The 26048-nt window shown below is 39.0% G+C and overlaps 4 protein-coding genes across 5 annotated transcripts in view; all 4 read left to right on the top strand.

Moving 5' to 3' along the window:
* Window positions 1–26048, top strand: part of LOC131304499 (receptor-like protein kinase FERONIA) — a 64083-nt gene that overhangs the window by 12640 nt on the left and 25395 nt on the right. The gene's annotated exons all lie outside the window — the stretch shown is intronic.
* Window positions 461–3322, top strand: LOC131304504 (probable LRR receptor-like serine/threonine-protein kinase At1g51820). The gene has a single exon (XM_058331749.1). It carries the CDS (start codon window positions 826–828, stop codon window positions 2995–2997), a length of 2172 nt encoding a protein of 723 aa, XP_058187732.1. The 5' UTR covers window positions 461–825; the 3' UTR covers window positions 2998–3322.
* On the top strand, window positions 3606–7020 carry LOC131304506 (putative receptor-like protein kinase At5g39000). The gene has a single exon (XM_058331751.1). The coding sequence runs from the start codon at window positions 5967–5969 to the stop codon at window positions 6639–6641; it is 675 nt and encodes a 224-aa protein (XP_058187734.1). The 5' UTR covers window positions 3606–5966; the 3' UTR covers window positions 6642–7020.
* Window positions 20631–24243, top strand: LOC131304503 (L-type lectin-domain containing receptor kinase S.4-like). The gene is made up of 2 exons (XM_058331748.1): window positions 20631–22930; window positions 23885–24243. Exons 1-2 carry the CDS (start codon window positions 20773–20775, stop codon window positions 23896–23898), a joined length of 2172 nt encoding a protein of 723 aa, XP_058187731.1. The 5' UTR covers window positions 20631–20772; the 3' UTR covers window positions 23899–24243.

The raw sequence follows: 26048 nt of genomic DNA on the forward strand, positions 1-26048 counted from the left end.
GGCTGTTTATGCATATCAGTCCAACTTTTTTTTTACTTTCTAGCTGTAGTATTCAAGCTTAGTTTTTCCCATATTGTCTAAATGGACTAAATAGTCTAAGGCCACCAAAAAAATGGATTTCGAGACGAGTTATTCTCCACACATAAATCAACTAACAGTCCAAATAGATGATACAACTTGTTTAAAGACCATAAAATATAGACAAGGTTTTTATGGGAAACTAACCCTCATCAGATTGGATCCGAGGGAATGGGTCATTGGGCTCTGATTCCAACATAAATGACTCATCACTGTAGTCTCCAACGTCAAGTTTTCTTAAATGATTGACATAGTCTCAAAGAGCCTGTAAGCTGCGCTTCAATATCCTTACATTTTGGGTAAACAAATTGTTTATTGTTTACAGATTAAAAGACGTAGATAGCAGGATTCATCGATTAAAATCCGTAAAAACCAATTTTCCTAAGGTCAACGTCAACCATCAATCGATATCACACGTACCTGGCACGCCATAAACAAATACTGCATATTTTTTTTCAATTTTCTACTTAAAAGACAAATCACCCAAGAAAATGAAAGGTATATAGACTATGGATCAGCCCAAAGCCAATAACCCGAGGAGAAAGCCAATTGCAGTCAATTTATTCTGTTTCCCTAGTCTCTCTCAAACACTACCAAAAATAAATTTGTATCTCAATTATCATCTCCTCTTTCTTGTTCCTCTTCACTCCATCTTCCTTCATCATCTTTTCCCAATGGCAATTCATTGCAGTCCTTCCAGTAACTCAACCACATTATTCTCCTTATAGGGTCCCAAGACTCATAAATATGTCAACCAGCGACGGAGGCAATCAATCCGGGGAATCGTGCCATCGCTTTCCACTTGCTGAGATACGATGGGCGACCCACAACTTCGATGATGCTTTGCTCATTGGGAAAGGCGGATTTGGTAAGGTGTATAAAGGGTTCATGAACTATGGAGCTACCGTCGTTGCCATTAAGCGGCTGAATACGGAGTCCAAGCAAGGGGCAGAAGAATTTTGGTCAGAGATCAAGACGCTTTCCACGCTTCGGCACCCTCATCTCGTCACTCTGATTGGCTACTCTGATGACTGCGAGGAGATGATACTTGTTTACGAATACATGGCCAATGGGACGCTCGCGGATCATCTCTACAAAATCCGTGGACAAGGAAACACCAATACTCATCATCTCACTTGGAAGCAAAGGCTTCAAATTTGCATCAATGCTGCTCGCGGACTGGACTACCTTCATAACACTGAGCAGGGCATTATACACAGGGATGTCAAGACCACAAACATTCTCTTAGACGAAAACTGGGTCGCTAAGATTGCAGATTTTGGGTTGTCCAAAATGAGCACCACACAAACCCACGTTAGCACAGATGTTAAAGGTACGTTCGGTTATTTGGATCCAGAGTACTTCTTGACTCGTAGACTAACCAAGAAGTCGGATGTGTATGCCTTTGGTGTGGTGTTATTTGAAGTGCTATGCGCAAGGCCGCCAGTGGATATAAGAGATGATAACAATGACGAGGAACGCAGTCTACCCTTATGGGCTCAACAATGCATGAAGAAGGGAATGCTTGATCAGATTATCGATCCGTATTTACGAGGGAAAATACCACCAAAGCGTCTAAAGCTATTTGTGAAAGTTGCTAACAAATGCTTGCACAAACATCCACAAGGAAGGCCTACGATGGCTGAAGTGGAAGGCAGCCTCAAGCACATGTTGGTATCATATGGCAGCCTACTGAAGTGTACCAAACGTGTCAGCAAGGTAATTATGGGTTTTGCATGCGTACCATCTCAAGGTATATTTCGGGGGGAAAAGTCGTTGAAGAACCATAGCTCAAGGTATGGTTCTGAGAATGGATTTCCCAGGAATTTGCGGACGGACCCGTTTGACGTCACTGCTGCTCAGCTGTATCGACGTTTCAAGCTGGCAAAAATTCAAGCCGCAACAAACAATTTCCATGAGAATCTAGTGATTGAAGATGTTGGTTATACCAAAGTCTACAGAGGCCTTATTGGCAGGGGAAATACTGAGGTGGCAATTAGACGGTGGAAAGAAGGGAAATCAAGAGAAAGGAACCTGGACCAGTTTACGGCTGAGATGCAGGTCCAATCCCAGCTCCGTCACCATCACATCGTCCCTTTAGTTGGATATTGCAATGACAAACATGAATTGATTCTTGTGTACGAGTACATGGTCAACAAATCTCTCTACCATCATCTCTATGGGCCCAATAATAGTACTCTTCCATGGGAAAAGCGTCTTGAGATCTGCATTGGTGCGGCACGAGGACTGCAATACCTGCACACGGGTACCAAACAGACAATCATTCACCACAACCTAAAGCCAACCAGTATTCTCTTGGACGAGAATTGGGCTGCCAAACTTTCAAGTTTAGAGTTTTCCGTTGTACTACCCACCAATGGATCAATTGCTACCGGTAGTACCTTTTTTGCTGGCAATGTGGGATACATGGATCCAGAGTACCTCGCAAGTTCAAAATTAACTGTAAAATCCGATGTGTACTCATTTGGGGTCATCTTACTGGAAGTCCTCTGTGGGAGGAAGACAATGGTCATCACAAGGGGTGAGGCTGAGGTAAATTTAGTACGTTGGTTCAAATCTAATGTTGAACAGGGTACAGTTGATCGGATCACTGATCCGGACCTAGTTGATACAATAGCACCTGAATGTTTGAAGGAGTATGTCATGATTGCAGAAAATTGTGTGTGTTGTAAGGGGATTGAACGTCCATCGATGGATGCTGTGGTAGGTAGCCTGTGGTGTGCACTGCAGCTGCAGGAGGCTTGGCTAAACAAGTCCCATGAGGCCATCCTTTGTTCTCACAACCAGTTCTCTGATGGTACAGTAATTGTTGACATCCGTGGTAAAGGAATTAGCATTGGGATGAGTTTCACAAGTTTGGAAGATTCCGCGTATTTTTCAGGTAACCTAGCACGATAGCGCAAGATTGATATTGATGTAGGACAAATGGCTGAAACGGTCATGGAGCAATTGGAGAGTCACAAGTCAAAGAATAAGTATTAAGTTATTCAATGTCTCTTTTAAAGTTCCAAGGTTGGTATTAAGTAAGTTTGTTGAAGGGTCATTTAGTTAAGTTCTTTGTATTGAGTCTTAGGAGTCTAAAGGTCTTTGTTGGAAGTAAGGTTGAAGGTTTGGTCTATCCTTATACTTTAGCAAGTATAAATAAAACAAGATTGTAAGCCTAAGGGCAGCTCAACTTTTTCAATCAATAGTAATTCAAGAGGTTCTATCTCTTTTCCTCGTGGATTTCAAGGGCTACTCATGCATTCGAGTAATTATCTAGTCTGCTAGAATGATATCTAGGTTGTGTACTTTCCGCTGCATCAGATATTAAAATAAAACATTCCTGTAATGGAGAGGCTTTAATCAGCAAGTTTTTATTCCCCGGTGGCAAAATCCTCCAATAAATGTCCATTTATTTACTTAGACAAGTGAACCATTCAAGCTTCAGTTCCTAGTCTTTTTACTGGTACCATGAAATTACCTATGCAGAATAGAAAGCTATCATCCCTTGCTCAAATAATATGTTGTTTGTAGCTCAATGAACAATCCACTACTAAAATGAACCATGTATACGGGAAACATAGCAGCAAGAAACAAGATTGAAAAATAGAAATACATTTGGGGATTATTTGTATCACTAGTCCAGACTAGAGAGCCACAAGCACGTTGTTTATCAGAATGCCCCATAGCCAAATTCTAGCAAAAAGGCTTAAGAGAGTGTGTTACCTGAAGAATATAAAGGAAGTTCAATCAGCCTTTATCCGGAGCAGAAGGATCAGTGATAACTTATTCCTGGCACAAGAGTAACTTACGGATTATAACGGAACTAGTGAAGTGTCCAAGTGTTACATGAATGTGGATTTCATAAAGGCTTGTGACTCAATAAGATGGGTTTTCGTGGGTTCCCTTTGCAGTTTATCAAATGGATTTAGACGTGTGGTACAACGCTCATGTCATAAACTGGTATACATGATAGGATACAAGGGTGGCATGCATAGAGTGGGTAGAAGGGTAATTTAGAAGGGAAACGGGTCTGAGACATTGGAGAGCTTATCTCCACCTTATTTGTTTGAGAGTGAATGCATTCTAGCAAGTTATCAATAACCACTGTTCAATACCACAGCAGATGTCAAGAAATAACGATGGCACACCTGTGCTTTGCTGATGACTTAATGATATTTTGTATAGTATTATAACCGTAATGCAGTGAGATTTCAATTGATTTAAAGTTGTATTCAGGTATACTTGATAGTACTATTTAGCAGATCTTTTCTGCTCACACTATTCTTTTATCTTTTTCTGTCCTCTATTTCTTGTGTGCGTGCGTGTGTTTCAGCCTTCAGGTATACTTGATAGTCTTAGCTGATCTTTTCTGTTCTCACTATAGTTCTTTCTTTTTCTGGTGTGTATGTGTGTGTCTTTTTTTCTGGTGTGTTCACTTCTGAAACCCATTACATGATGAAAACAAACTATTTTTCACAGAAGATTTTTCTTATAACTCATTCCCAATGGACCAACTAATCTGGGGATCAATACAGTTGTTCACTAGATGGCAGCCCAGTTAAAGCTGGGAGCCTGGGACAAAAACCTTCATATGTGCTGTCCCATTACAAGAACAGATCGCGCAGGTGGGTGAGTCAAATCCAGACCAACGGCTCCCTAAGGCCACGGTTAGCAATGTGCCACAAAAACGATCAACGTAATTACCAAATAACCTAGCACACAGGATCTAACATGATCCCAGTTGTGTGATAAGATCACTTTTGAAAATTAATAGAAAAAGAGAGAAGGGGAGAAATTGATCACTTCAAGGGGATCAAACCTCCAACTAGATCACTTCAAGGGGATCAAACCTCCAAAGCCTTTAGGCAATTGTAATATTATTTTTACATAGTGGGATGACATAATATCCTAGACTCCGGCACTTAGACCTAAAATCATGCATTGATAGAAAAAAAAAATGCAAAATAAATACGTCAACTAAATAATAATCGTATCATTGAAGTACTTAGAGAAGTTGCCATTTGACATGAAACCAATATCAAATCGGGTAACTATGTAATTCTTAAGCTAAGATAAAAAAAACTGTAATGTGTAAGTTGACTGTAAACCTTGAGAAGAAGTCTTCATAAAGGAAACGAAGCTTGCTGCAAGAAAATTTAGTATATGATTTATTATTATATCCGGGGAGAGGTCCTCCCTCTGACAAATGAAAAGTTGTCTTTTTAGGATTTTTTGCGCTGCCTGGGACAAAAATATCACTGTCTTACACAACGAAGCAGACATAGCATTTGTATTAGCAATTGAGTTTCATCAGATTTCCTGCTCAACAGGTTCCGACATCCAACTATCCAAGCAACATCAAAGAAAGCTATCTTCAGTAAGAAAACATTAAGATAGCTATGATTAACAGTTCAAATACATAATTAAACACTAGAATAAGATTTTTCTACGCCTGCAGATTTCTTAAATGGTTTCCATGGTCTAAAACACCAAGCAAGCTGCTGTCACAAATCCTTGAATTTCTGCATAATAGTAGGTTGGAAATAGTCGAACTTTGTTTGACTTTATAAATCCCTGCTATGGAAAAGATAAAGATAAAGTATTCATAGTTTAATATAAAACAAGGAAATCTGTAGTATCTAAACTGCACACCAATTAAAAAAGCTGGTATATTGACTAAGTACAGGACACCGTTGTAGAACTGTTGCTGGAAGATTAGAGTCCACCTTTCTCATCGCCCAATTCTCATCCTCTACACTCCATCTTCCTTTGTCATCATAGTTTTACCATTGCAAATAGAAGGCGATTACTGCTGTACTTCCAGCAACATAAGTCCATCATCTAATTTTAACGGGTGGCGGCGGGTCCAAAAGCTCCTAAATATGCCATCTTTGGACCCAGTGAATACAACTACAAATGGTGTGTATCAGTCCAAGGAATCTTGCCATTGCTTTTCACTTGCTGAGATACACCTGGCGACCAACAACTTCGACGATGCTTTGGTTGTTGGGAGAGGGGGATTTGGTAAGGTGTATAAAGGGTTCATCAACGATGCCGATGGAACTACTGTTGTTGCCTTTAAGCGCTTGAATGCTGAGTCCAAGCAAGGGGCAAAAGAGTTTTGGACAGAGATCAAGACACTTTCGACCCTCCGGCACCCCCATCTTGTTACTCTGATTGGCTATTCGGATGAATTCGGTGAGATGATACTTGTTTATGAATATATGATCAATGGGACGCTTGCTGAGCTTCTGTATAAAACAAGTAGGAAGAGATATGGTCCTGATTTTCATCATCTCAATTGGGAGCAGAGGATCAACATTTGCATTGGTGCTGCCCATGGATTGGACTACCTTCATACTGAGAAACGTGTCATACATAGAGATGTGAAGACCACAAATATTTTGTTGGATGAAAACTGGAAAGCTAAGATTTCAGATTTTGGGTTGTCCAGAATGGGCACCACAAACCAGCTGCAAACCCATGTTAGCACAGAGGTTAGAGGCACATTCGGTTATTTGGATCCGCAGTTCTTCTCAACATGTAGGCTAACCTAGAAGTCTGACGTGTATGCCTTTGGTGTGGTGCTGTTTGAAGTGTTATGTGCGAGGCCACCTATGGACTTTGGGGTTGAGGAGGAGCAATGCAGTCTAGCCCTGTGGGCTCAACACTGCGTCAAGCATGGAATGCTTGACCAGATCATTGATCCCTCTTTAAGAGGGAAAATTCCGGCCCATGGACTGAAGGTGCTTGCAGAAGTTGCTAACAAATGTCTCCATAATCATCCTAAAGGAAGACCTACTATGGCTGAAGTTGTTGACAGCCTTGTGCTCATGTTGGATTCACAAGGCAATTCACCTAAGCGAAAGGGTATAATCTCAAAGGTGTTACAGAGAATTCCACGTGTAGTAGCTAAAGGTATTTGTTTTGGATGGAGCGATTTCAGAGTGATCAATTGGTGGGCAATGGCATCCAATTATACCGTCATTTTTCTCTAGCAGAGATCCGAGCGGCCACAAACAATTTTCATGAGCAACTGGTGAAAGCACGCGGTGGTGATATCAAAGTGTATGTAGGCGATATTGCCCACAGGAATCTTCAAGTGTCGATCAAAAGGAGAACAATGACGTCAAGTGAAACGAATATGGACCGATTTAAGAATGAGATCCTGGTGCTTTCCCATCTCTGTCACCTGAACATTGTTTCATTAATTGGATACTGCAACGAGAAGAATGAGATGATCCTTGCATGTGAGTATGTCGCCAATGGGAATCTATACCATCAGCTCTATAAAACTAACAATGAACCTCTTCCGTGGGAAAGGCGTCTTCAGATCTGCATTGGTGCAGCACGAGGACTGCAATACCTCCATGTGGGCACCAAACGGACAATCATTCACCAGAACCTGCAGTCAACTCGTACTTTGTTGGATGAGAATTGGATCGCCAAATTACAGGTTTTGAGTTTTCCAGAATGCTGCCCCAAAACGTATAAGTACAAACACCAATACATATATGGTGGACAATGCGGGATATATGGCTCCAGAGTACCTTGCGAGTGCAAAATTAACTGAAAAATCTGATGTGTACTCATTTGGTGTCATCTTACTGGAAGTCCTCTGTGGTAGGAAGCCCATGATTATGACACGGGATGAGGATCAGGTGAATTTAGTGCGTTGGTTCAAGACTACTATTGAAAGGGGTACTGTTGATCAGATCATTGATCCAAATCTAACCGACAAGATAGCACCAGAATGTCTTAAGGAATATGTAATGGTTGCAGAGAAATGCGTGCGTGATGAGGGGATTGAACGTCCATCAACGGATGATATACTCAGCTGCCTCAGGTCTGCATTGCAGCTGCAGGAAAAATGGCAAAATGTTGGCTCTGTCCCTTATTATCACAGGAGCACGTTATCGGATGGAACTGTAAATGCTGACATAGTCAGTAGAGAAGTTTCACGTAGGTCGAATTCCATGAGTTTCATAGAATCGGATGATTTTTCTGTGTAATATAGCATGGTAGCACCGCCACCTAATCAAGACGGATAAAAAATCCTCCACAGTAAGGTGGGCAAATACTTCAATTGCAGCCTCTCTCTCTCTCTCTCTCTCTCTCTCTCTCTCTCTCTCTCTCTCTCACACACACACACACACGCACACACACACACACACACACCCACCCACAATCCCACGTCATCTGCTTATGCGAAGAAACAACAAATTTTCAAGCTTCAGTTCATGGTATGTATTGGTTTTTGTTTATGGGAAGTTCTTCTCTTGCTTCTATGGATTTCCCAGGGTGTAATCTAGGTCCCCTCTTTTGGTTTGCTTTGGTTCTTACTGAGCCCAAAAGAAGTTCTTGAGAAGACAACCTCAAGACTAAGAAGTAAGTAGATTTTTTATTTTTATTTTTATCTTGACTAAGAAGTAGATTGAACCATAGAAACTAATTTGGAGCTAAGTTGATAAGATTTCTTTTTCCTATGCTTAGCATGATTGTAGAATAAAGATTTTCGTCCATAAGTTCTTTAATTGCATTAAACTCTGTTTTGTTCTCCTCCCAATTTTAGGAGACATAATCATTACATTATAACTTTATGAAAATACCCCTGAATCATTACTCATTTTGTCCTTTTGATTTGATAGCTTACTTAAGGACAACGGCAAAGGTAGAAAACAAATGGTTTTGTGCCTTAAACTTTTCAAAATGGACAAAGAAATTGGGACAACAAAAAGAGTCCAAATGGTCATCCATTTTGGGACGGAAGGAGTATTTTAAGTTTGGTGTTAAATTGTTATCGATGTTGAACTCTTAATTGTCCATACGGACCACGCCTTTTAACTATTTCCTTTATTTGAAGTGCAACCATTTACGTGTATCCTTCAAATTATAAAGATACAATTGTTATAGTTATACCCAACCTACCTGTTCCCTACATTTTTATGTTTTGTCATATTAACATACCCGTACACGTGCTTCTTAGGTTGTGAGTGACGATAATGAAGTGCAAGCATCGAACCAATCTTTGATAAGCGTAATCAGGATGCAATGCACGTTACTATTCAGAGATCTGCTACAACACAAACCATAAACAAGTAGTATCCTTTTGTTGCCTCTTTCATACCCATACAATAAAGCATAACGTTGATTGAATCTCATCTCTCTATTCATAAAAGAAACCCAACAAATATTCATTCAGATTTGCTAATTCCTATCTCCGTTATTTCAATGTAAAATTTCAAAGTTTGTGCAAACACAATGCATTACCTTCGGGCCACCGAGGCATCAGAGCAGAAAAAACGGAACGCCTCCACTATGTCGCAATGAATTGCCGACACTAATCCAATGGAAACAATTGCTCCTAAACATATCTGCCAAATAGTTGTTGAGGTGTGAAGCCAGTTTTGGGCACCTTGTCCGGACAGCAATCACAACCATCTAGATGCTTGGCTGCAGAAAGTTCGCAATACGGAGTATTTTGCATCCGCACGGTCAGGCACCCGCGCAGTAAACTCTTTTATGCAAATGCTACTTTGTTTGGGTGCTGATTTTGGCACTCCCCATTAAAGGGAGTGCCATTAACAAAATGGGGAGTGCCAAAATCAATCCCTATATGGAATTGATTTTGGCACTCCCAAGGGGAGTGGGAGTGCCATTAACAAAATGGGGAGTGCCAAAATCATTTTCCTTTTGTTTTTGGGTTTAACAAGTCAAGACAGACTTTAGACGGAACAGATGTTGTTGAGAGTGAAAGTTATTTGTACTCCATTGGTTCAATATAGTGAACCGACGCGGCTCCAAGGAGTAGGTATGTTGTTGAACCTTGTATATCAGTGTGCCCTATATTTTATTCGTATTCGTGTGGTTCATGTGATTCCTAGTTTCCAAGATCCGTAGCGTTTGTTGATTGAACGCGTTTTTGAAATCCTAACAATATACTCTCTGCACTTCTTTTTATTTTTATTTTTTCCAATTTCGAAACTGCCTAATGGAGTGAGACTACGTTGTCAACGCATTGGATGATGAACTAATCATAAGAAAATTAAATGCATTGAAGTACCAAAAAATGATTTAAAAACACTAACATTCACAGCATGGAACGAATTGGAAAAAGAAATTACCGAATATCTTCTTCTCTTTAGGCTATTGAAACACCATCTCTCATTGAAGCTTTTCGTCGAGCAGTTTGCAAACAACTATGGAGAACACCATATATATAAACTGGAAGGTCTTTATGTGAGCCGTTGCAAACATGGAAGCAAGCAAACATGGAAGCAATTTTCTCGTTTCTCTCACAAGCGTCGGGTCGTTATGGTGGTCGTGAAGAAATCGGCCACCAAAACTGGATTCGGTTGAAGGAAAAAAGAAAAAAAGAAAAATGTATAGAAGGAAATATTGAATCAATGATACTGTGTAGTTGGAGGGAGGGAAGGCTGAGTTCAAAGTGGCTGATTTTGGGTTTCACTTGACAGTTATGTATCGGTTAACGGTTTTTTAAGCCACACATGCACGTTTGATAATCTACATAGCACGTTTCCAAATACATTCCTGTTCGGCCAACTTGTCTAGTTAACGCTTTATTTTTGGCGAGATAATGCTGGACCGGTCCTATTTTTGTAATTCATGGCCTGAGAGATCCTTCTCCTATAAGTCCAATGGCTGAGTAAGTCCTGTCCGTGAATTCTTACATTACTGCCCCCAGACGGCAGAAGCCCACGACAAATGTTGTCTGTCCATTCTCTGATTTCTCTCTCTTTTCCAATTGTGTTGTCATTTTCGACCTTTCACTTCTCTCTCTCTCTCTCTCTCCTGCTCATGTGCTTCTTCTCGTCACTCTCTCTCTCTCTTCTCTCACTTCCCTTTTTATTTTACTTGTAAAATTCTTACCAAGTACGGTATAATTTTTATTTTATATATTCAATTTCTGCGAAAAAAATATTTTTTGAAATCTCTAGGGTTTAGGGTGTGCAAGGGTTTTGTGGTACTCTAGTTGGTATTGTAGTACCATTAAGTATCTTAAAATCTTAGGGTACCTTAAGATTTTAGGTTTTAAAATACTTTAAGGTTTAGGGTACCCTAGGGTTTAGGTTTAGGCACTTTCATAGAGCCATACGGTTTAGGTTTAGGCACTTTCATAAGAGTTTTAGGATGCACTTTCCTATTATAGGGTTTTAGCGGTTTAGGCACTTTCATTAAATACCCTAAAAGTTTAGGCATTTTTGTAAGGTACACTGGGATTTAAGCATTTTCATAAAAAATAAATAAATAAAAAAAGGAGAGAGAAGTGAAAGGGAGAGAGAGAAACCGAATTACGGAGTATATACAGAATCACAGATAGAGAGAGAATAAAGTGATGTACAACTGTGCCCGTGAGAGAAAACCAAAGCGCATGACATGCGGCAGAAAGGGCAAATAATCTCACGCGCGTGTGATGAGGAATTAATGGGTCAAAGGGTATTTTTGAACCAAATTTACGTACAGGATCTATTGGGGGATGAACTTTTCTTGGATTAGATTGTTAAGGCCTATTGGGACTTTGTCTATCTATGTAGGATCGGCCCGGAAAAAGCCCTTATTTGGCAAGGGTTCAGGGCCGGCCCAAGTACAAGGCCCAAAAGGCTTGGACTTTGGGCATTCCAAAAATTTCAAATTTTAGAGGCACTCCAATATTACTATTTGGATTTAAGTAGGACTCTTTTTAAGCCCAATAGAATGAAAAAATGCTTAATTAGAGGTAATGAGTTAGCCCAATCCACCATCCCATAAGCTTAAGTGTCCAATTCTAATATTGTGATTGTTGCATTATAAAAATTTAAGTATTAACTATTTAAAGACACTTTTTTATTAGGTCTTGGGCACTAAAAATCGTTGGGTCGGCCCTGTGAGGGTTCAAACCTCAATGTACGGCAAACTTGTCTAGTTAATACTTTATTTGGTGAGGGTTCAAATCTAAATCTACGATAACTTAATGATTTTTTTTTTCTAAATGACACATTTTAAAATACAATAACCCACAAATACTTACACACAACCACATGAGAGGCGGGATCTACACACAGTAACATGAGGTATGGGACCACACATACTGTTAGTGTATGTTAGTGTAATGGAACCCACACCGTACCAAACGTGATTGAAAAAAAAATGTCAGTCTAGCGAGGGTAATGGGGTGGGTTGGAGACTCGGAGTTGTATTTACCGTCTCCCCCTTCCTCACCCTATTCTTTATCAGGACAGAGTCGGAGCAAGGAAAAATCGGGGAAGTGCCAAGAGTCAGAAAATAATCAGGTCCCATTTACCGTAGTAATTTTCACGAACTTTGTTGTCTTTTTATGGTGTTTTGAAAACAAAAACAAGATATTATTGAGGGATGTGAGTCAAAACAAATAGAAACGAAGACATAGAAATAGTGATTTTTTATTGGTATTTTCCTCTATTATATCAAAACAATGAAGTTTACATAATAATTATAATCGGCCGCTTTCGTGTAACATGTTGTGGTCTCATCGCTCTTACCAGGTTAAATGTCTAGTCTAAAAAAATTTACTTTCCATTTCGTGAAACAGAGCACAATTAGTTAGCGCGCCTTTCGACGTTTTACGAATATGATTTGTCACATAGTACTTTTTAACAAACACTACGTAAAACATGAATCCGTTCGGATTATATATTATCTTCAATTATGTAAAGGATACTGATATTGGCGCTTAGCGCTTCACTTTTAACGTGAAGTTACTAGTTAGTTCATATGCATAATGGAGCGTCTACATACAAAAGTGGAGCGCGAAAATCAATTTCTTTATGTAAAGTGCAAAATATGAGTCTTGACAGTTATGGTGGTGATGTGTATGGAGGGGAGCAGCTCCCATATTTTCCCTGGTATCACCAACCCCGCCAAGAGAGAGAGAGAGAGAGAGAGAGAGAGAGAGGTGTTCCAGTGACGATAACATCAAAATTCGACTCTTCAAAGTAGCCATCCATCCATATCATCATCGTCATGGTTAAATAGCTATGCGAACGAATGGGACAAGGGAATGGGCCATTGCCTTTAGCTAGATTTCCGCATAAAAGGGCCCCCAGCGGAAGAAGTTTCTCTGAGATTTTTTTTCCCAGAAGAAACAAACACCAATACCCTGTCTTTTACCGCCTTTGTTGACTCTATTAACTTCCTCGAACGCATCTTCCCCGCGTTGACCGTGGAATAAGTAGAAGTGGGAGTGGCAATAGTGAAGGAAAAACCCTCTGGAGACCCTCCACTAGAGCTACAAACGAACCGAGGTGCTCGTGACTTGGCTCGCTTGGCTCAAAACGTTTACTTGAGCTCGAGTTTTAGGCTCGTTTAAAAATTCGGTGCAGCTCAGGTGGTTTACACCCCTACTGGCCTCTGCTTGCCCCAGAACTCTCTTGCCAGGTAGTGATACTAATGCAAAATGAAAATTGAAATAATTTAATAAATAACTTTTTCTAGTTTACCTTATTTTGATTTTAGTAATTTTGTTAGGGAATTTCAATTTTAGGAATAGGTGTTCCAAGAAGTATTTAGTTTCCTAATTTGTTTTGAACTATCATTCTTATTTTGTAGGATGTTTGGTCAAGAAAAATTAAGATTGATTTTATTTTATTTTTAGTATTTTAGTAATGATCTACCATAAATTAAGATGTAAGCCTCAGGGCAAATTAGTTGTTTTATGAATTAATGAAAATTTGAGAAGTTTCTCAATATCGTTTGTTCGTAGAGGGAGTACCTCTAGTTCATACTTATTCGTGATTGTCCTTGTTGCGGGTTCTTCTTTTTCAACACGCCTCCTTGCATCAGTTGGTATCAGAGCCTGCGCTCGATTCCGGATCATGGTGCGACAAGGATTCTGTTATGGTCGTTATGATGTTGCCGAAGATGTGTATAAACGAAGTAAAGCTGCATGAGAAGCACGAACGGGGGAGAGGTTCCAACAACTTAAGCAACGTGTGATGGATGAGATTGGCGTCCTAACCGACCAAGTGGCTGCCATGGCTGTTGGGGGGAACCCACCTCGCCGTCGTCCGGTTCAACCTCAGTTTCCGAAAGAAGAGGAGGTTTCAGATGATATTTCTATCACCAAACCTTTGGCTGGTAACCATCAGTTAACGAGGAGGACAAGGGCGGTCAAGGTTGATAATCATGATTCGCGACTTTGAGAATCTAGTTCAAAGATCAACTTTCTTGAGTTCCAAGGAGGTATGGCGCCAGAAAAAATCCTAGAGGTTGATGCTATTGGTGAGTGGCCCTTTACATCCAAAATTATTTTGGATCTATTAGTGGATTGGAATAAGTCACCAGTTTTTTACGAAGAACAGGTAAAAGAAATTATTGCAGAGGAAAATATTGTTCAAGTGTCTGGAAATATTTCCCAAGCAAAAACAGTTGTTGGTCTTGAACCCGGTGGCGTTAATGCGAGGTTTAGGTGCAACAAAGGATTATCTTCTATTTTGGTTGGTGAAAATATTAATCCATAATATATGGAAGATCCCAGTGTAAACTCCACCAATGAAATCAATGCAAAAATTCTTTTCCAAATTCATGACAAGGACAAGTTATTAATCATTTTGAAGACTACGGTGGTGATACAAGGAAAATTTGTGGACCCTTTGGGAATTTGTTGAAGACTTTTTGGATCTTAGCCTGTACCAAGCCTTGAACCCTTGACCATGGAGTTTTGAGAAGTGACACCACTCATGTCAGGTCAAGGAGGCTAAGTGTTGAAGACTTAACAATTAAGAAAGGGAAATTTATAGAATTGGTCCTCCTAGTTTCACCCAAGTCTCATTTTCATCCTCCAAGTATTAATTGCAACTCTTTTGACTTTCAAGTTTGGTTTCCGTACTAAGTTGGTTCAATTGATAACGTCTGTCAGCCAAACTGGACGAAAAAAATCATATTGAGGGCAAACGCCATTTATTGGACCAACTTGGTACGAACTGCAACGTCCAAACCGCCATCAATCAGATTTTTTCTGTCCAATTTGGTTGACAGAAGTTATCAATTGGACCAATTTGGTACGAAAACCAAACTTGAAGGTCAAAAAAGTTGTAATTGATACTTGGAGGATGAAAATGAGACTTGGATGAAACTAGGAGGACCATTTATATAAATTTCCCATTAAGAAATCGTTGTTTTTTATTCTAGAGCATGGTGAGTTGATTTTGTCTTCCGGTGAAGACCAAGTAGAATTCTCTAGATATTGTTCTAGTTATTTTTGAAGACTGTTCTTTGAAATTTCAGTTTGAGAAAATTAATTTGAAATACAAGGTGGATGCAGACCAACAAAGACATATGCAATTATTTGAAACAATCGAAACTCGAGAACGAGTTCCTTCAAGACAGGAAGAATGATACAGAATGAAAATTGAAATAATTTAATAAATAGCTTTCTCTAGTTTTCCTCGTTTTTCTTGTTTTGATTTTAGTAATTTTGTTAGGGAGCTTCGATTTTAGGAATAAGTGTACTAAGAAGTATTTAGTTTCCTAATTTGTTTTGAACTATCGTTCCTATTTTGTAGGATGCTTGGTCAAGAAGAATTAAGATTGATTTTATTTCCTTTTTAGTATTTTTGTAATGCTCTACTATAAATTGAGATGTAAGCCTTAGGGCAAATAAGTTGTTTTATGAATTATCAATGAAAATTTGAGAAGTTTCTCAATATCGTTTGTTCGTAGAGGGAGTACCTCTAGTTTATACTTATTCGTGATTGTCCTTATTACGCGTTCTTCTTTTTCAACACGCCTCCCTACATCAAATACCCATGTCAAACAAATTAAAAGTTTCTACTTTTTAGGTACTTGAGGAGTATATTTAGTAGGGTGCATTTCCGCCAAGTTAAATACGCTAGACTACGAGCTAATAGCCAAAGTTAGTAGTTTTTGCTAAATGATATTTAGTTTTGGGGAAAATTCAAAATACCCCCAACCTTTACTCGAAATTTCAATTAGACTCTCAAACTTTTTAAAAAAATCAATTTTACTCCCACCTAAGGGTCATCATTTAGCCCGAAGGCCCACGACCCGTCCAAAGCCCGTCGGGCTTTTACCCAGCCCGAGCCCATAAAACGGGCAGGCTAGCCCAGCCCGTAGTTCGTAATGGGCGGGCTCGGGCCTATGAATTTTTACTCGGCCCGCCCGTAGGCCCGGCCCATGAGCCCGCCCGTGGTACCCGCCCAAAAGCCAGCCAACGGGCCCGCCTATTAGCCCAAAATCCCACAAAACCCTTTCCTTTTTCCCTTGGTTTAGTTTTGCCCAAGGAAATTTAAGCCAATTGAGCTAGCCCGTGGGCCGGGCTTGGGTTTCAATTTATGGTAGGTAGCCCGGCCCGCCAAAAAGAAAAAGGCCGGTCAGTCCGACCAGTGGGCGGGCTTGGGCAGCGACTTGGTGGGCTGGGCCAACTCGATGATGACCCTTACTCCCACCGTTATCTTCCGTTAATCAAAACGCTCCATTTCATCCAAATGACTGACGGATTTCGTTATAGGCCCCGTTAAATAGCGTCCCGATCGAATTTCGATGATTCAAACCGCTCAATGTGATCAAAATGTGATTTAATGATACCCGCAAGAAATCAGGAAAAAAAATGATTGGAAAGGGCTTCATCCAAGCAGTTTTTTATTGAACAGTTCAATAAAAAGGGCTGTATGCGGTCCGGATTGGTCTGGATTGCAATGAATCTAATCCTAATCCGCGAGACATGGATTTTAGAAAATACAATCCGTGTCTAGCCCAAAAGTCCTACGGTTCGGTTTCAATCCAATCTTTGAGTCATGGTTCGGTTTCGGTTTCGGTTTTATCCGCGGATTACATCCTATAAACACTAAATTGCAAATCCAACCAAAATAAATAAATTCATGCCACCAAAAAAAACAAGCATTACAATCTGTCGTTACTGAGGAGAACGAGTAAGTATATAACGCGAGAGAATTATTTTCCCCTAGTAATGCAATACAGTTTCCCGCTGAGGGTATATATTGTTCACATTAAGATAAAATTGCTGAAAAAATTTATAACAATCGGTAAAACTTCTAATTATTTACTAAATATTACATATATATATATATATATATGTAAATATATTTTTAATTTATTATTTTTAAATATTTCATGATCCGGTCGGTTAATTCACAGTTTGATAATGAAAATTCGTGGACCGAACTATATCTCACGATTTTACAATTTTCGAATCCGTGTCCGGACCATTAATCCACGAATCCAATCCAAAAATCACGGATCGGTTCTGTCCGGTCTGGTTTCATGGTTCTCGGTTTTTATTGAACAGTCGTATAAATAATTGTTCGGATGAAGCTTTTTTCGGTCATTTTTTTTGCTGATTTTTCGCGTGTACTCTTAAAATCACGTTCTGAACACATTGAACGACTCGGAACATTGAAATTCGACCGAAAAAGGGGAGATGCGGACCAAAGCAAAATCCGGACGCCCTAACTTGAACAAAATCTGGATCAATCCGCACCTCCCCTTTTCCAGTCGAATTTCGATGATCCGAGTTGTTCAATGTGTTTAGAACGTGATTTTAATGATACTCACGAGAAATCAGCAAAAAAAATGACTGAGAAGGGCTTCATCCAAACAATTTTTTATTAAACTGTTCAATAAAAAACTGCTCGGATGAAGCCCTTCCCGGTCATTTTTTTTTCTGATTTCTTTAAGAATACCATTAAAAGCACGTTCTAATCACATTTAGCGGCTCGGATCATTGAAATTCGATCAGGACGCTATTTAACGAAGTTTTTAACGAAATCCGTTAATCATTTGGACGGAAGGAGGCGTTTTAATTAACAGAAGATAACGTTGGATGTAAAATTGTTTTTTTTGAAAATTTGGGAGTCTATAGAAATTTAGAGTAAAGGTTGCGGGATATTTTGAATTTTTTCCTTTAATTGATGTATGTAAGAAGAATGACCTGTCTAAATATTTGTGGAAACATGAGCTTTAATTCGTTTAGTTTAGCGGAAATGCACCGTCAGTTTATTATGTTTCCAAATCTGAATTAGTAACTTTGATTTTTCTTCCTTTTCTTTTTGTAGGCAAAAAAGAGAAAGTTCTGGTGAAGCTTTGTGGCTCAACTGTTTTGTTGAAAGAGGGAAAAATGGGGGGTTTTTTTTTTGAGATGGAAATGTTAATCCAACGAAGTTCGTCTAAACTTAATCATCAGATATTTAGGATCCGTTCCGCTAAGGTTCTTATTTTTTAAGTACTTATTTCTCGTTTTACGAGACAAGTCATTTTCTCACAATACATCATCTTTAATTCAAAAAATAGTTATTTATTGTTGTTTCTATTTTTCAAAGGTGATAAGTACTTAATATCATGTTGAAAGTTTATGTAGGTTCACATTCATTTCTCCCTTGTCAATATCGAAAATGCTATAGCCACCGACATTGCATCGACGGCCGCGCGTAGCCCACTACCGTCCCGCACGGAAGCCGTTCAATGATTTTAAAAAAAAAAAAACCAAGTGGACTTGTGAAAAATCGAGTATAGATGTTCGATCCAATCTTCCCATTTTTTATTCAGATTACAGGGATCTGTAATCATTCTATAACCACAAACCCTCCCACATTCACCATAGGTCCCACACACACTACATGCCTCCAGTATGTGTGAGACCCATAGTAAATATGAAAGAATTTGTATATATGTTTGCGTAAAGTGTTTGTGGTGCTACATCCTACATGCAGGGAAGAAAAAAAAACACTTGCCCGTGTGGTTCTCGCCGGGGGATATCACAAGTGCCTGGCATGCTTGCCATAGTCAAATTTTTACAATTTCACATTTAAGACAAGTAGTATTTTTATATTCTGATGACATATATTCAACCCAACTACTAAAATCAAACTTTTCCACAAACCTAATGCATACATCATTTGCAAACGAAGGTACATGAAACCACCTCAAAGGGAATTTTCCATGATGGATATCATTATTCCGCAAATCATCAGCCAAGTACTAGTACCTCGCAATTGAACTCAAAACGACGTTGTTTTTGGGTTGCTATTGTACAGTGATCTTCACTCGTTTGTTTTGGCTTCTTTGGATCCTTCTGCGCACCTTCTTTGTTAAAGTTGTACCTGGTCTGCTGATTAAAAAATTATAATAATATCGTGCCTGGAATGCCATTGTCAAATTTTTAGTACAATTTTCCATTTATAAGACCAATCACCCATGGAAATAAAAGGTATCTAGATTATGGATCAGACCACGACTATTGACCAGAGTAGAAAGCCAATTGCAGTCCATATGCTACGTTCCCCTAGTCTCTCTCAAACAGTACCAAAAATTAAGTTTCTATTTCAATTAGGGAAAATTTCAAAAAAGCCCTTGAACTTTCTGACAACTTGTAAAAAAACACCTGGACTTTCACTATTAACAAAAAAACACCTAAACTTGGACTTTCACTATTAACAAAAAAACACCTAAACTTAGCATTCCGTCAGCAATTAAACCCCTGCCGTCCAATTCCGTCAATTTTTAACGGATGGAGCTAACGGAAGGTGTTAACTTTTTATTTTTTTACTTTTTACATTCAAAAATTACTTTTAACTCTTTCTTTTTTTATTGGTAAATAAATATGCAATTAAGTTCTTTTTTTTCTTATTATTTATCGAAAATTACTTTAACCCTATTTTTTATTTTCAAATTTTACCTTTAAACCCCCCCCCCCCCCTTTTTTTTCTTATTAGAATTGACTCCACACCACCAATTAACCCCACAACCAACCGCCAAAGCCTTAGCCACAATTTCAGAAATTCAAAAGTTCTTTTAACCTCCTCTTTGTAACATTTTCTTTTTTTTACTACTTTTACTTCCAAAAATTACTTTTAACTCATTCTTTTTTTTAGTCATAAATAAATATGCAATAAATAGTAAAAATGGGTTAAAGTTATTATTATAAATAGTAAAGATTAGAGTTAAAGTAATTTTTGATAAATAGTAAGAAAAAAAACTTTATTTCATATTTATTTACTACTAAAAATAAAGAGTTAAAAGTAATTTTGGAAGTAAAAAATATAAAAAACAAGAATGCTAAAAAAAAGAGTAATTTCGAATTTCTAAAATTAGAGCTGGAGCTTTGGCAGTTGATTGGTGGAGTGGAGTTAAAGTTCTAAAAGAGAGAGAGAGAGAGAGAGAGAGAGAGAGAGAGAGAGAGATGTAAAATTTGAAAGTAACAAAAAAGATGGTGATTAAAGTTATTTTTGTAAATAGTAAAAAATAGAGTTAAAGTAATTTTTGATAAATAGTAAGAAAAAAAAAGAATTTTATTGCATATTTATTTACCAATAAAAAAAAGAAAGAGTTAAAAGTAATTTTTGAATGTAAAAAGTAAAAAAAAATAAAAAGTTAACGCCTTCCGTTAGCTCCATCCGTTAAAAATTGACAGAATTGGACGGCAGAGGTTTAATTGCTGACGGAATGCTAAGTTTAGGTGTTTTTTTGTTAATAGTGAAAGTTCAGGTGTTTTTTTGCAAGTTGTCAGAAAGTTCAGGGGCTTTTTTTGAAATTTTCCCTTTCAATTATCATCTCCCCTTTCATGCCATCTTCACTCCATCTTCCTTCATCATCTTTTCCCAACTGCAATTCACTGCAGTCCTTCCAGTAACTCAACCACATCATTCTCCTTATAGGGTCCCAAAGGTACTCATAAATATGTCAACTAGCAACGGACACAATCAATCCGGGGAATTGTGCCGTCGCTATCCACTTGCTGAGATACAATGGGCGACCCACAACTTCGATGATGCTTTGCTCATCGGGAAAGGCGGATTTGGTAAGGTGTATAAAGGGTTCATGAACTATGGAGCTACCGTCGTTGCCATTAAGCGGCTGAATACGGAGTCCAAGCAAGGGGCACAAGAGTTTTGGTCAGAGATCAAGACGCTTTCCATGCTCCAGCACCCTCATCTCGTCACACTGATTGGCTACTCTGATGACTGCGAGGAGATGATACTTGTTTATGAATACATGGCCAATGGGACCCTCGCGGATCATCTCTACAAAACCCCTGGACAAGGAAACACCGATACTCATCATCTCACTTGGAAGCAAAGGCTTCAAATTTGCATCAATGCTGCTCGCGGACTGGACTACCTTCATAACACTGAGCAGGGTATTATACACAGGGATGTCAAGACTACCAACATTCTCTTAGACGAAAACTGGGTCGCTAAGATTGCAGATTTTGGGTTGTCCAAAATGGGCACCGCGCAAACCCACGTTAGCACAGATGTTAAAGGCACGTTCGGTTATTTGGATCCAGAGTACTTCTTGACTCGTAGACTAACCAAGAAGTCGGATGTGTATGCCTTCGGTGTGGTGTTATTTGAAGTATTATGTGCAAGGCCGCCAGTGGATATCAGAATTGACAACAACGAGGGGGAACACAGTTTACCCTTCTGGGCTCAACATTGCATGAAGAAGGGAATGCTTGATCAGATCATCGATCCCAATTTAAGGGGGCAAATAGCACCAAAGTGTCTGAAGCTATTTGCGGAAGTTGCTAGCAAATGTTTGCACAAAAATCCACAAGGAAGGCCTATGATGGCTGAAGTGGAAGGGAGCCTCAAGCACATATTGATATCATATGGCAACATACCAAAGTCCACAAAAAGTGTCAGCAAGGTTATTATGGGTTTTGCACGCGTACCATCTCAAGGTATAGTTTTGGTGAAAAAGATGTTGAATAACCATATCATCTCCAGGTATGGCTCTGAGAATGGATTTATGAGGAAGTTGCAGAGGGACCCATTTGAGCTCACTCCTGCTCGGCTATGCCGACATTTTAAGCTGGCAAAAATTCAAGCTGCAACAAACAATTTCCATGAGAATCTGTTGATTGGAGATGTTGGTTATACCAAAGTCTATAGAGGGCTTATTGACAGGGGAAATACAGAGGTGGCGATTAAACGGTGGAAAGAAGGGAAATCAAGAGAAAGGAACCTAGACCAGTTTACAGCTGAGATCCAGGTGCAATCCCAGCTCCACCACCTTCACATCGCCCCTTTAGTTGGATATTGCACTGACAAACATGAATTGATTCTTGTGTATGAGTGCATGGTCAACAAATCTCTCTACCATAATCTCTATGGGCCGAATCACAGTCCTCTTCCATGGAAAAAACGTCTTGAGATCTGCATAGGTGCAGCACGAGGACTGCAATACCTACGGACAGGTACGAAACAGACAATTGTTCACCACAACCTAAAGCCAACCAGTATTCTCTTGGACGAGAATTGGGCTGCCAAACTTTCAAGTTTAGAGTTTTCCGTTGTGCTACCCACCAACGGATTGACTGCTACCTGCAGTACCTTTGTCGCTGGCAATGTGGGGTACATGGATCCAGAGTACCTTGCAAGTTCAAAATTAACTGTAAAATCCGATGTGTACTCATTCGGGGTCATCTTACTGGAAGTCCTATGTGGTAGGAAAACAATGGTTATCACAAGGGATGAGGCTGAGGCAAATTTAGTCCATTGGTTCAAAACTAATGTTCAAATGGGTACCGTTGATCAGATCATTGATCCAGTCCTAGTTGATACAATAGCACCTGAATGTTTAAAGGAATATGTCCTGATTGCAGAAAATTGCGTGCAAGGTGAGGGGATTGAACGTCCATCAATGGATGCTGTAGTAGGTAGCCTGTGGTGTGCACTGCAGCTGCAGGAGGCTTGGCTAAACAAGTCCCATGAGGCCATCCCTCGTTCTCAGAATCAGTTCTCTAATGATAGCGCAATTGTTGACATCCCTGGTAAAGGAGGTAGCAGTGGGATGAGTTTTCCGAGTTTGGAAGATTCCACGTATTTTTCAGGTAACCTAGCACGATAGCACAAGATTGATATTAACATAAAAATTTGCTGTAATGGAGTCGCTTTAATCAGCAAGTTCTTATAGCACTGTTGCAAAATCCTCCAATAAATGTCCATTTATTTACGTAGACAATTGAACCATTCAAGCGTTCTTGGTATGTATTGGTTTCTATTTATGGGAAGTTCTTCTCTTGCTTCTATGGATTTACAAGGGTGTACTATAGGTCCCCTCTATTGGTTTGCTTTGGTTCTTACTGAATTAACTTACCCGAACGGATCAAAAAAATAAATAAATAACTAACCCGAAAGAAGTTCTTGAGAAGACAACCTCAAGACTAAGAAATACATTGAACCATAGAAACTAATTTCAAGCTAAGTTGATAAGATTTCTTTTTTCTACGCTTCGCATGATCGTAGAATAAAAGATTTTCGTCCATAGGTTCTTTACTTTAATGGCATTAAACTCTTTTTGTACTCCTCGCATCCCAAAATGGATTACCGTTTTAGGGATTCTAAAAATTTTAGGAGACATCATTACATTTTTTAAGTTATACTCCTAACTTTAAGAAAATACCCCTGAATCATTACTCATTTTGTCCTTTTGATTAATAACTTAGTTAGTGAGCGAAGGTGGAAAACCAATGGTTTTGTGCCTTGTATTCTTCAAAATCGACAAAGAATTTGGGACAGCAAAAAGAGTCCAAATGGTCATCCATTTTGAGACAGAGGGATTATTTTAAGTTCGGTGTTAAATTGTTATTTGATGCTGAACTCTTAATTGTCCACACGGACCACGCCTTTTAGCTATTTCCTTTATTTGAAGTGTAATCATTATGTGTATCCTTCAAACTATAAAGATATAATTGTTATAGTTGTACCCAACCTACCTATACTAGGTTTTGCTGTATCGAGTACAGGTTTTGCCGTACTGACATAACCGTACACGTGCTTCTCAGGTTGTGAGAGGTGACAATGAAGCGCAAGCATCGAACCAATCTGATTCAGAGATCTGCTAAAACACAACCCATGAACAAGAAGTGTCCTTTATTGCCTCTTTCATAGCCATACAATAAAGCATAATGTTGATTAAATCTCCTCTTTCTATTCATAGAAGAAACCCACTCAATATGCATTCAGATGTGCTAATTCCTATCTCCATTATTTCAATATTAAATTCCCAAGTTTGAACAAACACAAAGCATATTGGGCTCTCCTCCCCATGTGGGAGGCCAGGTTCGAGCCACGTCGTTGGCATTTGGGATTCAGGGCTACAAATAGCCTCTAAAACCCCTTGTGAACTAACCTACTAACACCCCGCTAATGTATACAATATTGGAAAAAAAAAAAAAAAGAAAGAAAGAAAGAAAGAACAAACAGAATGGATACCTTCAGGCCACTGTCAGAGCAGAACAAATGGAATGCCTCCACTATGTCGCAGTGGATACCTTCAGACACTAATCCAATGGAAACAATTGCTCCCAAACACATCCACCAAATACTTGTTGAGGTGTGAATTCAGTTTTGGGCACCTTGTCCGGACAGGGGTCACAACCGTCTAGATGCTTGGCTGCAGAAAGTTCGCAGTATTTTGCGTCCGCACGGCCAAGCACCCACGTAGTAAACCCTATTATGCAAATGTTATTTTGTTTTCAGGGTTAAGAAGCCAAGACAGACTTTAGATGGAACGACCATTTTTGTTGTTGAGAGAGAAAGTTATTTGTACTCCATTGGGTACAATATGGTGAACTGGTGTGACTCCCTGGAGCAGACACAACGTCGAACCTCGTATATCTGTGTATCCTATCTTTCTTCAATCGTTTTTCGTCCTTGTGTGGTTTTTGTGATTCCTAGTTTCCAAGATCCTTAGGGTTTGTTCATTGAACACGTTGTCGAAATCCAAACTATACTCTGTCGACACTTTTCTTTCCAATTTCAAAAACTGCCTAATTTAGTGGGACTAAGTCGACACATTGGTTGAACTAATCATAACAAAAATAAATGCAATGAAAGTACCAAAAAAGATTAAAAAACACTAACATTCACAGCATGGAACGGATTGGAAAAAGAAAATTACCAAAAATATCTTCTTCTCTTTAAGCTATTGAAACACCACATCTCATTGAAGCTTTTCGTCGAGTAGGTTGGGAACAACTATGGAGAAGAACACCGTATAAACAGGAAGGTCTTTTATGTGAGCCGTTGCAAAGTGTCGGTTTTGGGTTTCAGAGGGTGTTCCGGTTTCCGGAAAAAAGAACTTTTTGAAAAAGAAGGCAATTTCAAGCTCAAAAATCATGTATTTACGCAAATAATTTTTCTACCAATATGGATTTTGTTTGATAAATCTCATTAAGATCTTTTAAACGGTGTAAAAAAAATTGAAAAAATATTTTTCATTTTCATTATATTTGAGTCTGAAATTACCTTCGTTTAAAAAAAAAGAGTTTTTTTTTGTAAAAGTGGAACACCCTCGGTTCGTTTAAAAAAAAAGAGTTTTTTTTGTAAAAGTGGAACACCCTCGGTTATGTGTCGCTTAACGGCTTTTTAAGGCACACATAAATATGTTCTACACTTCTAATTGTGGCATAAGATCCACGTTCGATCTACATAGGACGTTGAGTAACCAAGCTAGGTAAAGTTGGTTGTCTCATGTCCCTCACCTCCGCCCAATGGATGCTTGAGATCGAGCCCCTCGAGAGACGAGTTTGGAGTTCAGGTTTATGTACATCCCCTCGTATATAAAGCATTACAAAAAAAATCTACATAGGACGTTACCGATACATTTGTGTTCGGTGAACTTGTCCAGATAACACTTTATTTGGCAAGGGTTCAAACCTTAATCCACGATAACTCATAACTTAATGAAAAAAAATTCTAAGTCAAACACAAATTTTGAATCTCAATAACCCACAAATACTTATACACAACCACATGTTGGGTTTTGCCCATGTGATATTGAAAAAGAAAAAGGAAATAATTATGGTTAGTTTGTTTTTTAATTGGTTCGGTGGTGCAGCAGTGAAACGGGTTGGCTGTTTGGCTCTAGAATCCTCTCTTTAATTAGCCGGCTGTGCTTGGAAAGTCCCAAGGAGCATTTGTGGCTAGTTCAAGATATATCTCGGC

This window comes from Rhododendron vialii, chromosome 10a (assembly GCF_030253575.1).
Source record: "Rhododendron vialii isolate Sample 1 chromosome 10a, ASM3025357v1".
NCBI lineage: Eukaryota > Viridiplantae > Streptophyta > Magnoliopsida > Ericales > Ericaceae > Rhododendron > Rhododendron vialii.